General features: G+C 36.9%; 2 protein-coding genes across 3 annotated transcripts in view; both read left to right on the forward strand.

Moving 5' to 3' along the window:
- Positions 1-4,604: 4,604 nt before the first annotated feature.
- Positions 4,605-10,147, forward strand: LOC142611646 (importin subunit beta-1-like). Of its 2 annotated transcripts, none has more exons than XM_075783751.1 (3): positions 4,605-4,755; positions 6,755-9,180; positions 9,268-10,147. In XM_075783751.1, the coding sequence occupies exons 2-3, from the start codon at positions 6,761-6,763 to the stop codon at positions 9,464-9,466; spliced, it is 2,619 nt and encodes an 872-aa protein (XP_075639866.1). In that variant the 5' UTR covers positions 4,605-4,755; positions 6,755-6,760; the 3' UTR covers positions 9,467-10,147. The 2 variants fall into 2 exon arrangements, with proteins under 2 accessions (XP_075639866.1, XP_075639858.1); XM_075783743.1 differs by lacking the exon at positions 4,605-4,755 and adding an exon at positions 4,882-5,054.
- A 1,597-nt stretch (positions 10,148-11,744) lies between these two features.
- The window catches only part of LOC142622588 (beta-amylase 1, chloroplastic-like), a 3,994-nt gene continuing 488 nt past the window's right edge, over positions 11,745-15,250 (forward strand). The window contains exons 1-4 of the mRNA XM_075796103.1: positions 11,745-12,484; positions 13,802-14,012; positions 14,101-14,217; positions 14,572-15,250. The exon at positions 14,572-15,250 is cut by the window's right edge and continues 488 nt beyond it. Of these exons, the coding sequence (XP_075652218.1) occupies positions 11,922-12,484; positions 13,802-14,012; positions 14,101-14,217; positions 14,572-15,250 (1,570 nt within the window). The 5' untranslated portion in view covers positions 11,745-11,921. The remainder of the gene's footprint in view (positions 12,485-13,801; positions 14,013-14,100; positions 14,218-14,571) is intronic.

Below are 15,250 nucleotides of genomic sequence, written 5' to 3' on the forward strand. Positions count from 1 at the left end.
TATGGTACCATCACGCACTCTTGGCGTAATAATTGCTCTACAAGTATAAGTATTGATGGAGTGTGGAGGATAACGGTTAGGATTCAAGAATGCATTATTTTTACAGTTAGATCATATTAAAATAGAGGGTTATCTCATAGAAAAAAATGGGAAAAAGAAGAAGAAGAAGAAGAAAAAGACATGTATGATGTTGGCAAACAATGAAAGTATGCACACACACACACACACACATATATAGGGAAGTGACACATAAAACCCAAGTAAGTATTGGGCCTTAGATTAGAACTAGCCCATAACATATCGCTCCAAGATATGAGGCCTTACTACAAAGACTTATACCCCGGAGTACGAATCAAAGGTAAAACAAGAAGTCATTATAAACACCCTCAAGATCTTAAACCTCGAATCTGACCTAATAGTACCCAGGCCTGAGCATGAGTAAACCACTTGAGTCGCCCAAGGTAAAAGCCTATTGATCACACTGCCCACACCAATCCGTGTTTTGAGCTATCAAAGACATCTCGCAGGGGTATGCGCAAAATGTCTGAGGATGTCCTTCAAGATCTTCCTGATGAATCCACTGCAACTCGCTTGACACAGTTCCATTTAATGCAACATATAACTATCAAAATAAAACAAAAGGCCTCAAAAGTCTTTGTTCATCATAACCTCAAGAAAATAAGAGGGTGAAGGGACAGACGATTGCCCAACTATACCAGGACAACACCTACAATGGCACATGATGGAGAAGAAAATGAAGAGAATTAAGCAAATGATAAGGATAAAGAAGAAAGAAGGAGGATATAAAAAGAAAGAAGACAAATAAATAAAGCGGATTTTTTATGGATAGTGAAAGATAAAGATAGAAAGTAGAAAAAGAGAGAGCAAAACATTTAATAAGAAATTTAAAAGAAATAATCGTATGAATAAAGTATTTGACACAATTTTACAAGGACAAGGATTTCCTGCACACAAGTGTGTAGGAGTTGCTGCAAACAAGATTAGGTGGAAACAATTTGTGGTTACACTTGTCCTAGTATCATGTGAAACACACATGATCAAATTTGAGCTAACTTTCTCCGTTAAAATTATAGCAGCTCTCTCTCTCTCTCTCAAAAAATCCAAATTCACTCTCTTCTTTACCCATCAAGCCATCAAATCCCTTCTCTCTCTTCTTCATCCAACCTTTCTCTCTCTTTGCCATCTTAAGCATTAAAACTAACCAAAGAAAAATCTGCCTTCATCTCAAGAAGCTCTGAATTAGTTTCATTCATCAGAAAGTAAATTAATTTCAGTTTTGAATATTTTCTTGGCTTCCAAACAACAAGAATCCAAAATCCCAACAAAAAAAAAATCCCCATAAAACCCAATTGATTTAGCACCATATTTAAACCCCGATTTCCAAAAGAGATTGCACATACCGAAGCTAAAATCCGCACTGCGCATAGATCGGTATATTAATTTCAGTCTTGAATATTTTCTTGGCATCTAAACATCCCCAATGATTTAGCACCAGATCTAAATCCCGATTTCCAAAATATTTGCACATATCATAGCCAAAATCCTCACTATGCATAGATGGAATCTAAATTTTGGGAGGATTCCTTGTTACATGTTGGATCTTCAGTTTTAGGTGGGATTGGCAACAAGAGTTTTTTATTATTGGTTGAGGTGGCTGTGGCTTTTGATGAGAGGAATGAAGGAGGAGGAAGAGGGGAGAAGAAAGATGGACAGAGAATCTAATGATTTTGAAGAGAGAGAGAGAGAGAGAGAGAGAGAGAGAGAGAGAGGAGAAAGAGTGATGGGTTTTTTTTTTTTTTTTGGTGCTAAATCATAGTCATGGTTTCAGAGAAAAGAGATGGATACCTTTTTGCGTGTTTGATGGTTGAGAGAGAAAGAAAACGCTGGTTAACAGACAATATAAACTAAAACTAATCATGTGCATTTCACATGATACTAGGACAAGTGTCACCATGGATTGTTGTCACCTAACCCTGTTTGCAGCAAATCTTGCACACAAGTGTGCATGAAATCCTCGTCCATTTTATAAAGCTGAGAATTATTTGTTCCTTGTTCAAATCTCCTATCACGGATTGTATTAAGCTTATAATAAAAATTAATTGTGATTATAGACAAGTCATTAAGCTAAGGCTAATTTCTTGCTTCCACAAAATATATTTTTTTTTTTTTTGAGAGGCATATATATATATATATATATAAAATTATAATTATGCTTATATTTTTTTTTTTTGAGAGGCATATATATAAAATTATAATTATGCTTATTAACCATTATGTAGGCAAATGATGAGCACGTGTTTTTCAAGTTTGATACTAGTAATTCACTGTCAAAGCCGAATATGCAATTGTTTTAATATATCTTGTATTTCATTTGATCGTTGAAATCTCCAACCAAAGATAAAATGAAAAGTTGTGTTGTCATAAATAGGACAATGATTATGATTACAGACAACTATAAAAGATTATGATTATAGATTTGCAACGTACACTTTTTTGAGCCAAGCATTTACCGTACACTTGTCAATTGCTTCTGTAGAATCTGTACGATGGTAGGCATTGTTAAACCATCCGTTAAAATTACTGCACAGTAATATAATATAATTTGAGTTTTTTCAACAAATTTTTTTAAGTAGCTAAAAATTAAATTATGTAAAAATATAGTGTCATTGTAAAAAATTACAGTAAAATTTTTAAAAATTGTTCATAATCAAATAATTTAAATAAGTTAAAAAATAAATAGGAACAAAACCATCAGTATAATATAGGGTCTCACTTTTCACTATCAATAACAAAACTTAAGTATAAGTTGACAATAATGTTGACAACAAAGGTATATAACAAATAGGGGTTTTATAAAGGTAAGAAGAAACAAGTGTGAATGATTTTTGAAAGGGAGTATATAAAAAATAACAAATAGGAGTTTTATAAATTGACAAAACTTATGTATAGTACCTCAACCGTTTCTTAAGTTTCCTTCTTAAGATTTTGCTATGTAACTATTTAACTAAAATATACACTTTCATTCTATTAAAAAAATGCCAAATGACATAATCTTAAGAAGGGAACTTAAGGAACAACATTAAAGCATTGTATCTAAGTCTTGCCCTCTATAAATCAACATACCTTGACAAAACTAATTAGCATTGGCAAAACCTTAAAAGTTGAACCCAATTCCCTTACCAACTCATTCCTTCCCATCTCTCATTCCCATTGATTTAACCTTACTAGATTTTACCTTACCATCTCTCACCCCTGCTCATCCTTGCCTTCAACAAGATTTATGACATTAAGGATCTCGATTAATGTTTCATCCTTGCGTTCAACTCTATTTTTATGGGTGTCCCTCAAGTTAATGATGTCAACATTCGTATGATCAATCCAAACTGACCAAGGTTGCACTCAACATAATAAAACTTACTAGATGTTGTCAATCGACCAACATTGTCACGTAGCTCAATAGGAGTTTTTGAGAATTATGTAACAAAATAGTCCAATTTAGGTTTGCAAACAAGTTGAGCCAAGTATTAAAAGTTTCAGTTTGTTCATTTATCTTATTTTTTTCAAACACGAGTCAGGCTCGAGCTCATTACCAAACAAAATTATATGTTTAAGCTTGAATCATTTTCTTGCTGAGCAAGCTCAAGCTCATGAGCTACCTGATTAACTTATTATTATTTTTATTTATCATGAAACCATGACTAAAATGTTTTACTACTTCAAAATTATATGAAATTTTAATACTAATAGAATGTTTATATCATCAATAAGTTACAAATAATGATTAAATATCATATAAATTTATTAAAAAACTTATACAATTTAATTTCAAGTTTATATAAATATATATTTGAACAAGTATACATATAAAAATATAATATTATATACATAGTTACTTCAAGTCTTTATGTTTACAAACACATTATTATGTTTTAGCTTGTCTCGTTTAATAATTGATCTTAAACTTTAGACTTGAACTTAGCTTGTTTTATAAACAAACAAACATAAAAAAGTTTTTTTTTTTTTAAAGCCAAACTCGAACTATTTATAAATAATTTGGTTCATTTACCAACCTAATCCAATTACATAGGTTGCACTGTCTAGTCTACATCGCTAATTGCAACATCATACATGATACAAGGTAAGAAGGAAAGGGAATTTTTTATTTATGTGTATAATAGATTGACTAACGGTACAAAATTTAAAAAATATTCAAGAGGCTACAAACCAGCGAGAAAAATAGAAAAACACAGCGAAAAAGGAAAAAAATAGTAATTATAGGCTTACAGCATATCAAACCCATAGAAAATAAATGAACAACTGTAATGATAACGGCGATAATAATACTCGGACGAACCACGGCCACTCACACCCACACAGCGAGTGTGACCTCCGACCAATCACACATTCCCACCCTCAAATCAAACCTCTCCGAAAAGCCGCTTCTGGACCCACAACAAGAACCAATCACAACACCCAATTGACTCCACGGTCCCACGCGCTGAAAACATCGCGTGGACTCACCTGAGGACCAATTAGAAAATCAGAGAGATATAGTTTATTTTTGTAAATCCCAGCTTTACATTGGCGTCTCTGCCTTTTGCCCACACTCTCTGCTAGGGTTTCAGACTCGCCGCTCCTTGCTTCTTCTTCTTCTTCTTCTTCTTCTTCATTTCGCTAATCGGATTTTTGATCACTCGCTCGCTCGCTCAGTCTCCGAGTCAACTCACCAACTCGGTAAGCACTTTTCTTCAGTCTTACTTATCTCACTGTGTCTGAGCTCCGATTTTTCACTTTCAAATCCCTGATCTGATCTAGGATTTATATCTAGGGTTTTGCATTGAGTTCGTTTTTTTGGTGATCAGAACAACTGAGTCAGTGTTTTAGTACTCACTTCGAATTTAGATTTCTCGAATTTCGTTTTACTCTTGTTTGGTTGCCCAGAAAACACGGGTAATTCCCGATTTGATAAACGTTTAGATATCCGATTTTTCGGTTTGGGGCGTCGGAGCATAAAATCGAACGGAATCGTTTCTGTAAGTGTTTATCAGAAATGTTTGGATTCGTAGAGTTGAGAAAATTAGTGCTTGCTTACTTAGCAGAGTGCTTTTACTTTTGGAAATATTGCGAATGACAAAAGATGATATTTTTCCTTTGAATCTTATTATTTTTTCTTAGTAAACAAACAGAGAGTATGAGTTCGGATATAATAGAATGACAGAAATGAATACATGGGGCTGACTTGACTAGTCTATTGAGGATCCATAGCTTTTACTTTTGGAAATATATGACATAGAAGATGTTATTTTCCTTTTGTATCTTATTAATTTTCCTAGTAAACAGAGAGTATGAGTTTGTATATAATAGAACAATGGAAAAGAATTCATGTGGCTAACCTAACGAGTCTGTTGAGGATCCATAGCTGACCCCAAAATTTTGGAACCCCAAAATTTTGGAACTAAGGCTTGGATATTGTTGTTATTGTAGTAAACAAACAGAATAGTGGATTTAGGGTTTATTAATGTTGATCGTGATGATAATTTGCTGGATGGATTAGCTTTCTTTCCGATTGAGATGAGCAGTTGATAGTTACCTAGGGCTTGTAATGACAGCTGATTGGTGTGCTGTTATTTTTTGCATTAATTTTCTTCCCATTGGTCTGTTGAGTAAATTTTTGTGAGGATTGAAACCAAAGAGCACTTTTTTTTTACCCGAATGATCTTTAAGTGTCTCAATATTTTGCCTTTTTATTTCTTCGTAATGATAATTTTTGTACTTTCATATTATATATTAAGTAGATTTACACTTAGAATGGAGGGGGAGGAGAGGGGGGTAGAGGAAAGTGATTGGGGATGGTTTAATGAACCTTGTTTGGTTGTTTTTTAAATCGAGAAGGGGAAGGGTCTGAGAGGATTTGGAAGGGTATCTTAACCCTCCAAACCCTCATTTTTAATTCCGAGGAGGAGAGGGAAGGGGTTCCATTTATATTTTAAAAAAAATTTAAACTGTCAATTTTCCCTTATGATTTGAATTTATAACAATTTCTTTAAAATTAGCGAAATATAGTTACAATAGTCAACTTATATGACCATTCCCCTTTCTTTTCCTCCCCATACTTAATTTTTAAAACATCCAAACTATAGGGAGTGGTATCTATTCCCCTTCCCCGATTTAATTTTTAAAATATTCAAACAAGGGGAGGGGTATCTTAACCCTCCAAACCCTCATTTTCAATTCCCCCAAATTGGGACAATTTGGAGGGGGAGGAGAGGGAAGGGGTTCCATTTATATTTAAAAAAAATTTAAACTGTCAATTTTCCCTTATGATTTCAATTTATATTAATCTCTTTAAAATTAGCAAAATATAGTTACAATAATTGTCAACTTATATGACCATTCCCCTTTCCTTTCCTCCCCATACTTAATTTTTAAAACATCCAAACTAAGGGGAGTGATATCTATTCCCCTTCCCCGAATTAATTTTTAAAATATTCAAACAAGGGGAAGGGTAATCATTCCCCTCCCCTCTCCTCCCCTACCTTATCCTCTAATTTCCTCTCCTGCCAAACTTCCAAACACATTGTTAGTTTTATGATTTAAAGCAACTTGGTGAGTTACATTAAATGTGGGTTACTTTTTTGTTTTTTTTTTGATTGTATGTCTAAGGGTGGTGTTGGATACATTAACATATAAATTATCTCTTGTCTAATTAGTGGGTTTAATTTGTTGATCCCAGATTCAAATGGCAATGGAGGTGACTCAAGTTCTTTTAAATGCACAAGCAGTAGATGGCACCCTGCGCAAGCAGGCAGAAGAAAATCTAAAACAATTTCAAGACCAAAATCTTCCAAGTTTCTTGTTTTCTCTTGCTGGGGAATTGTCGAATGATGATAAGCCCGTTGAGAGTCGTAAATTAGCAGGCTTGATTCTGAAGAATGCCTTGGATGCCAAAGAACAACATAGGAAACTTGAGCTTGTGCAAAGATGGTTATCATTGGATCCCTCTGTGAAGACTCAGATCAAGGCATGCTTGTTAAAGACCCTCTCTTCTCCTGCTCTGGATGCTCGATCAACTGCATCACAAGTCATTGCAAAGGTTGCAGGTATTGAGTTACCACATAAACAGTGGCCTGAACTGATAGGGTCGCTCTTGTCTAATATTCACCAGCTTCCAGCCAATACCAGGCAGGCAACACTGGAAACTCTTGGGTATATTTGTGAAGAAGTCTCCCCAGATGCCGTAGAACAGGATCACGTAAACAAGATTCTTACTGCTGTAGTTCAGGGTATGAACTCTTCTGAAAGTAACAATGATGTTAGGCTTGCCGCTACTCGAGCTTTGTACAATGCTTTAGGTTTTGCTCAGGCAAACTTTTCCAATGATATGGAACGTGATTACATAATGAGAGTTGTTTGTGAGGCTACCCTTTCTCCAGAGTTGAGGATTCGACAAGCTGCTTTTGAGTGTTTGGTTGCCATATCTTCAACCTACTATGAGAAATTGGCTCCTTACATACACGATATCTTTAACATCACTGCAAAGGCTGTTAAGGAAGATGAAGAGCCAGTCGCTCTTCAAGCCATTGAGTTCTGGAGTTCAATATGTGATGAGGAGATAGATATTTTAGAAGAATATGGAGGTGACTTTACTGGGGATTCTGATGTTCCCTGCTTTTACTTTGTTAAGCAGGCACTTCCTGTTCTTGTCCCCATGTTATTAGAGACACTACTTAAGCAGGATGAGGATCAAGATCAAGACGAAGGGGCTTGGAACATTGCAATGGCTGGAGGCACATGCCTGGGTTTGGTTGCACGAACGGTTGGAGATGATGTTGTCCCGCTTGTAATGCCATTTATTGAAGAGAATATAACAAAACCAGATTGGAGGCAAAGGGAGGCTGCTACTTATGCCTTTGGTTCCATTCTGGAAGGTCCATCCCCAGACAAGCTCATACCACTTGTTAACATTGCCTTGAACTTCATGCTCACTGCCCTTATGAATGATCCAAATAACCATGTGAAGGACACTACTGCTTGGACTCTTGGAAGAATGTTTGAATTTCTGCACGGGTCAGCTTTGGAGACCCCCATAATTACCCAGGCAAATATTCAACAGATTATTAATGTTCTGCTTCAGAGCATGAAAGATGTACCAAATGTTGCGGAGAAAGCCTGTGGTGCTCTCTATTTCTTGGCCCAGGGTTATGAGGATGCGGGATCTTCATCTTCTCCACTAACTCCATTCTTCCAGGAAATTGTTCAAGCTCTTCTCACTGTGACTCACCGAGAAGATGCTGGAGAGTCACGCCTCCGCACTGCAGCCTATGAGACTTTAAACGAAGTTGTGAGGTGTTCTACTGATGAGACAGCTTCAATGGTGCTGCAACTAATTCCTGTCATTATGATGGAGCTCCACCAAACTCTTGAGGCACAGAAGCTTTCGTCTGATGAGAGGGAGAAGCAGAATGAATTACAAGGTTTGCTCTGTGGTTGCTTGCAGGTCATTATACAGAAACTGGGGTCATCCGAGCAATCGAAATATGTCTTCATGCAGTATGCTGACCAGATGATGTCCCTTTTCTTAAGAGTATTTGCTTCTCGAAGTGCCACAGCTCATGAGGAGGCTATGCTTGCCATTGGAGCTCTCGCCTATGCAACAGGTGCCGATTTTGTAAAATACATGCCAGAATTTTATAGGTATTTGGAAATGGGCCTTCAAAATTTCGAGGACTACCAGGTTTGTGCCATTACAGTTGGTGTAGTTGGGGACATATGCAGAGCGCTGGAGGATAAGATATTGCCTTACTGTGATGGAATAATGACCCAGCTTCTCAAGGATTTGTCAAGCAACCAGTTGCACCGATCTGTAAAGCCCCCGATATTTTCATGCTTTGGTGACATTGCTTTGGCAATTGGAGAAAACTTTGAGAAGTACTTAATATATGCTATGCCCATGCTTCAAAGTGCAGCAGAACTATCTGCCCATATTTCTGGTGCTGACGACGACATGTTGGAGTATACCAATTCTCTGAGAAATGGAATTCTAGAGGCATACTCGGGGATCTTTCAGGGGTTTAAGGGGTCTTCGAAGACCCAGCTATTGATGCCTTATGCACCTCATGTTCTTCAGTTCTTGGATAGTTTGTATATGGAGAAGGACATGTAAGTTATAATGGAATCTATTAATTTTTTCTTTATTTTTTTTATCTCAATTATTAGTTTCTTACCTCCTTATTTGTTTTCTTTTAGGGATGATGCGGTGTCTAAGACGGCGATTGGGGTCCTTGGAGATCTAGCTGATACCCTGGGTAGTAATGCAGGTCCCTTGATTCAGCAATCTGTGTCAAGCAAAGACTTTCTAAGTGAATGTTTATCATCAGATGACCATTTGATAAGGGAATCTGCTGAATGGGCCAAGTTGGCCATCAGTCGAGCCATTTCTTTTTGAGGCAACTGCTTCGTATACTCTTCTTCTTTGCATGCATTTGGGTGTGTTGAGTGGGGTCTGGGATTGCATACAATGAGTCAGGTCGTCACCATTTTTGGGCGCAGATGTTTGGTCGGTCGGCTGTCAGTGTTTCACTCAGCAGCTCGGAGTCGGTTTTTTTTTTTTCAATTGTTCATTTTAGTTTTGCATTGCCATGGAAGAAGTCGGTGATGACCCATACATTTCTGCTATCTTGGCAGAAAAAGTTGAATTACTAAGTTAAAAAGGAAGTCAATGGTATGGGAGGAATGAGATAGGAGATTCCATCACTCCCTGATGCGTCTAATGTGCTAGTGATAGCAGTTCAATTTGTTTGGAGTCGATGGTGCTGAAGCGTTGGGTTGGGGGTAATTTAGCAGCAATGTAAAAGCCTGCATTTTTTAATCTTTTGGCCTTCTTTTTCCTTTCTTCCCCTCACCGAAATTTGGTGTCTGAAAGCATGGCACTGTTACATGTCAATTTTCATAGAGTTCGGTCTCTTGCCTTTTGTACTCAGTATACTTGCTCATTATGTGGGATTGGTGACAAACAACATAATATTAGGACATTCATATCATGCATTAGTCATATTTTATCATCATTATATTTACTGTACCTTTTTATTATTTAGTCAATGATCAATAGCATGCTTTTTATATGCTCTTTTTATGCCTTATTGTGGCTATTCTTCTTGTATAGCTTTGCAGTTTTCCAATTTTGAAGGGTTTTTTTTTTTTTTTTTTGTGGGTGTATTGCTGAACATTAATTCTGTAATGTCTCCTCCCCCTTGTATCTTATTATCCGACTGCTGTTGTATGTGTTATCTGTCAAAAAAAAAAAAAAAACAAAAAAGAAAAGAAAAGAAGAAAAGAGAGACTGACAGATGAATAGTTTTGGGTTGAGACTGTTGTTTCATTCCCTTTTCTGGTGCGACTCTGTGGTGTAGTTTCTAGTTTTCAGGTAGGTTGAACAGACTGACCGTTAGACTTTGTTTAGATATTGCTTATTGCTGAAAACTGAAAACACTGTAATAAAATAAATTTTAAATGTGTGAATAGTGCTGTGGGACTCAGTTTTAATGAAAATTTTGCTGAAAAAAGTATTTGCGGGTCTTGTGAACAGTGTATGAGACCCACACAAAAAACTCAAATGCGCGTCTACTTTCCTTTTCAAAACGTGCGCTTAGAACACTGGCCTGCATGCCTAAAATTTATTCTCATCCCAAACGCGGTGGCTCTGTGTAATGCCACTGGTGGATTGGGCCTAGCCTAAAGTTCCTTTTCAACCTTGTACAGTGTACATACATAGGATGAAGTCCCATTATTTGTCGCATGATTTTAATTTACGATGCCCACATTATGTTTTGCTTCTTCAATTGTCGTTTTAATCAATAAATTATTCGGGATTAAAAGAGAAATAATAATAATAATAATAATGACAATAAACTATTTTAAAGATTATCAGCTTGAATGGTTCCTCCCTATAATATCCTCGACTATTATCCTTTACTATTTGTTTATGAAATTGAGAAAAGATCCACTTTATGGTAGAGATTTGGGTGCCATTTGGTATGATTGCTTGGGTAATACTTTTTATTTTTTAAATAGCATTATACGTAATTTTATATATTTTTTTACTCACACGCATATTTAAAAAGTACAAACAATATTACTAGAATAATGTTACCAAATGACCTTCTAATTTTTGTACAGAAAGTGTATCATTTAAAATGTCGTTTTAAAAGTCTATTTAAAATAGATTATGCCTTTTAAAACAAAAGAAAGTAATAACAATTGAACGTGTGATAGATTTTCTATCAACATTGCTTCCTTCCGAAATTCTCATATATAAATAATATATCATCCAATAAAATTTTAATTACAATTCTTAAATACTAATAATAACCATTGAGAAGATGCTTATAGCTCAATTGGTATTTTTAATGAAATTGTTTAAAGTTTAATCCATTTATTCTAACCATTGAGTTATAAAAAAAAAAAATCATTTATATATCACAATCATTCTCATTTTTGTATATAATCTTATTGGCACTCTTTTTCAGTACGAGTGATCAAATTAAGCAAATACGGAGTCAAACGCACAATTCATTGGCCATTGCATTTGCACCTGTCAAAGTCAATACTCGAAGCATCCAGCTTTGCTTGTACGGCCCTTCAACCCATCTAACCACTAATAATCGAATCCAGACCGTACAATTCCATGCACCCCACATACACCCAAAAAAAAAAAAAAAAGTCCCGGATCAAATTGTGATCCCCGTTACGCTCTCTCCCTTTCTTTCACTGTATCCTCAGTCCTCACCGAGTCATTTATCTCTCTCTCTCTCTCTCTCTCTCTCTCTCTCTCATGCTTGTGAGAAATACGAAATTTATTTATATATCAGGAAAGAGCCCTAACTAACAGTGAAATTCATTGAATGGCGATCGCATCTCCTTCAACGCCAAGCTTCTCAGCTTTCTTCTGCTGCACTCGGTCCGAGTCAACTCGCTCCCCCACTCGCTCCCCTTCTTCCATTTCCTTCACTCGCCGACTCCAACCTCACCCTCCCCTAACTCGTCGACTCGCCATCTCTTCGCGTCTCAACTCCTCCAAACCCTCCGGCGCCGGCGGCTCCGTTTCTCCGGACAACGGAGGCGGAAGCGAACACATCCAGTATGAGCTCTACCATAAATTCTCCTCGCCACAACGCCGGAGGCTAGGATCGCCGGTGTTCGTCACTCTCCCCGTCGACTCCGTTAGTTCCGGCGGCCAAGTCCGGCGTCGCAGGACCATGGCCCAGTCGTTCAAGGCTCTATCGGCCGCCGGTGTCGAGGGCGTCGTCGTCGAGGTCTGGTGGGGACTAGTGGAGAGAGACGAACCTAGGGTTTACAATTGGCAAGGGTATTTGGACCTCGTTGCCTTAGCGAAACGGTGCGGTTTGAAGGTCCGTGCTGTCATGGCCTTTCATCAGTGTGCCGCTGGGCCTGACGATCCTCACTGGTCAGTCTAAACCCTCTCTAAATTTTGTTTTTCTTTTAATCAAAATTTATTTTTCATGTTTCGATTATGAATTTATTATTCCAATGTGCGTGCTTTAAATGTTTAAAAACTTAATCTTTGTAAGTTATTTTCTTCTGCATAGAATGATTCCAAGGAAAGAATGCCTGAGAAATATACATTGTTGAGATTTGAGAACTAATTTAGATATAGAACTAATTTAGTGGTTATCATGAAGGTTTCGAATTGTGGGTCGTTCTGGATATTCTAAAAATCTAGAAAATTAGTATTAGATACATGGTAGTACAGCTATTTCAAAAAGTACAATTTTCCACATGACTTTTTGAGCTTATGCCATATTTGGCGTTTGTAAATGAGTGCCCGCACTCATTAAGGAAGCTTCAAAATGTTCCTACCTGTATTGGAAAATAGCAAAAGCTAATAAAATTCTACCGAAACCGTCCATAAGGGCATCCATTAACAGGGCACGTCATAATTTTTTTTGTATTGGATGGCTTGCTGGAGTAGTACATGGGATCGTGCTGATTTCTGATATATAAACAATTTCCTAGTGTGGTTCTTACTTTCAGCACTGCTTTTTTATTTCGTGAAATCAAATGACACATTTAAGGCCTGCCGGACACTGATTGCTTTTATCACTAGACTACTAGAGACTTTTGAGGTGTTGTGTTAATTTAAGAGCCCAGATGCATTGATTTAGCTGTCAAGCTGGATGATTTAAATACTTAATAATATTTGAAGGGCTGTCTTACCTCTTGTTATGGAAAAAGTATCTCATGCATCGGATATATGCATTTTACACTCTCATGGTGCATGGGTCTCTCACTGTTGTGGAGCCCCACGTTATTAGAGGATAGATGCATATATCCAATGCATAAGATAATTATTGCTGGTTATGGGGGCATATCGTCGACATGGAACTTTTTTTTTAGGCTTTTACAGTTTTACTTGTGGTTAATCTTATTTTGGTACTTGGAGATTTCTCTATGCATGTTCAAAATGTAATGCTGCTATATATGCAAATAGTTTTTTATTTGACATCTCCATGTTTTTGTCGTTAGTCTTTTAGAGTGAGAGGAAATCCTTAAATCATGACTTCTATTTGACAGTAGGTGTCAAAATTATAAATCTAGTTAGTCATTTTTCCATTTAATATTTTGCGGTTGATCCTATTTGATGTTTAGTCTGAAATAGGAGTTAATCTGCTTTAAGTTTTATGTTGGGTCTTTCTTGATGTTTTTATTCAAAAGCTGTTGTTTGTGGTTGCTAACTCTGAAAGTTGTCCTCATAAAATTAAAGGATTCCTCTTCCTCTATGGGTACTTCAAGAGATTGACAAAGATCCAGATTTAGCGTATTCTGACAGATTTGGAAGAAGGAACATGGAATATATTTCACTTGGATGTGATATTCTTCCTGTTTTGCGGGGGCGATCGCCAATCCAAGCATATACAGATTTTATGAGGAACTTCAGAGACACATTTAGGCCATTTCTTGGGGTTGTCATAACAGTAAGATGATGCCGTGAAGTTTGGCATAGTCATAGATTCCCTTTGATATTAAATTAGGTGCTCAATGTATTGGCTGTTCATTTTTCAGGGAATTCAAGTTGGGATGGGTCCTGCTGGTGAACTAAGATACCCTTCATGCCCTACACAGAAGCTAACATGGGCATGGCGCACACGTGAACTTGGAGAGTTTCAGTGCTATGATAAGGTAGGTAGAAACTTCAGCTTTGTTTACAAGCTGGGTCTTTCTTACACAGTTGTTCTTTAATATTAGTTTGAAAATCTTACACTTTTAACCCTATAGTTTCAAAAGTAATAAATTAAACCTTGAGGTTTGAAAAAGTAACAAATTATACACTCGGCTCATAAACCCAATGCCATTCCGCTTAAAAGGATCTAGGTCCTCACGTGTAATGTTTTACTTTTGAAACTATAGGGTTTATTTTGTTAAACTCCTAAACTCATAGGCTTTAAAATGTAATTTTTTCTATTATTTTTTCATCTGTTGTATTGATTTGATTCCCCTGCTTCTTTTTTCTTTTTCTCAAATTGCTCTTGCTAGTATATGCTTGCATCTTTGAATGCTTGTGCACGAGAGATAGGAATGCGTGAATGGGGAGATGGGGGCCCCATAGGTGCAGGTAACCTAATGCAAAATCCTGAACACACTGAGTTTTTCAGAAGCAATGATGGGTCTTGGACCAGACCATATGGTCAATTTTTTCTTGAATGGTACTCGGGAATGCTGCTGCTGCATGGAGACAGGATATGTAGGGAAGCTGAAACCATTTTCAGGGGTACTGAAGTTAATACATCAGCAAAAGTGGCTGGTATCCATTGGCATTATGGTACGGAATCCCATCCATCAGAGTTAACAGCTGGCTATTACAATACTTCAACTAGAGATGGATATCTACCAATTGCTCGCATGTTTGGTAGGTATGGGTTTACCATGTGCTGCACATGTTTTGAAATGCAAGATGAGTTAGAAAGACAGATGAACCCGGTCGGTAGCCCAGAAGGTTTTCTTAGACAGCTTCTATTGGCTGCTAGGGTTTGTGATATACCCCTAGAAGGTGAAAACTGTGCAACCAGTTTGGATGATGATTCGTTTCAACAGGTGCTAAAGATGTCGAAGTTTTATTCAAATGGTCTAGAAAAGCCCTCCTTCTCATTTAACTTTATGAGGATGGACAAAAACATGTTTGAATATCAGAACTGGGTTCGTTTTACTCGTTTTG

Source organism: Castanea sativa, chromosome 1 (assembly GCF_040712315.1).
Source record: "Castanea sativa cultivar Marrone di Chiusa Pesio chromosome 1, ASM4071231v1".
Classification (NCBI taxonomy): Eukaryota; Viridiplantae; Streptophyta; class Magnoliopsida; order Fagales; family Fagaceae; genus Castanea; species Castanea sativa.

Coding starts and splice junctions, on each gene's coding strand:
- LOC142611646 (XM_075783751.1), top strand. CDS start 6,761: ATGGCAATGGAGGTGACTCAAGTTCTTTTAAATGCACAAGCAGTAGAT. Junction 9,181..9,267: donor TTGTATATGGAGAAGGACAT/GTAAGTTATAAT, acceptor GTTTTCTTTTAG/GGATGATGCGGTGTCTAAGA.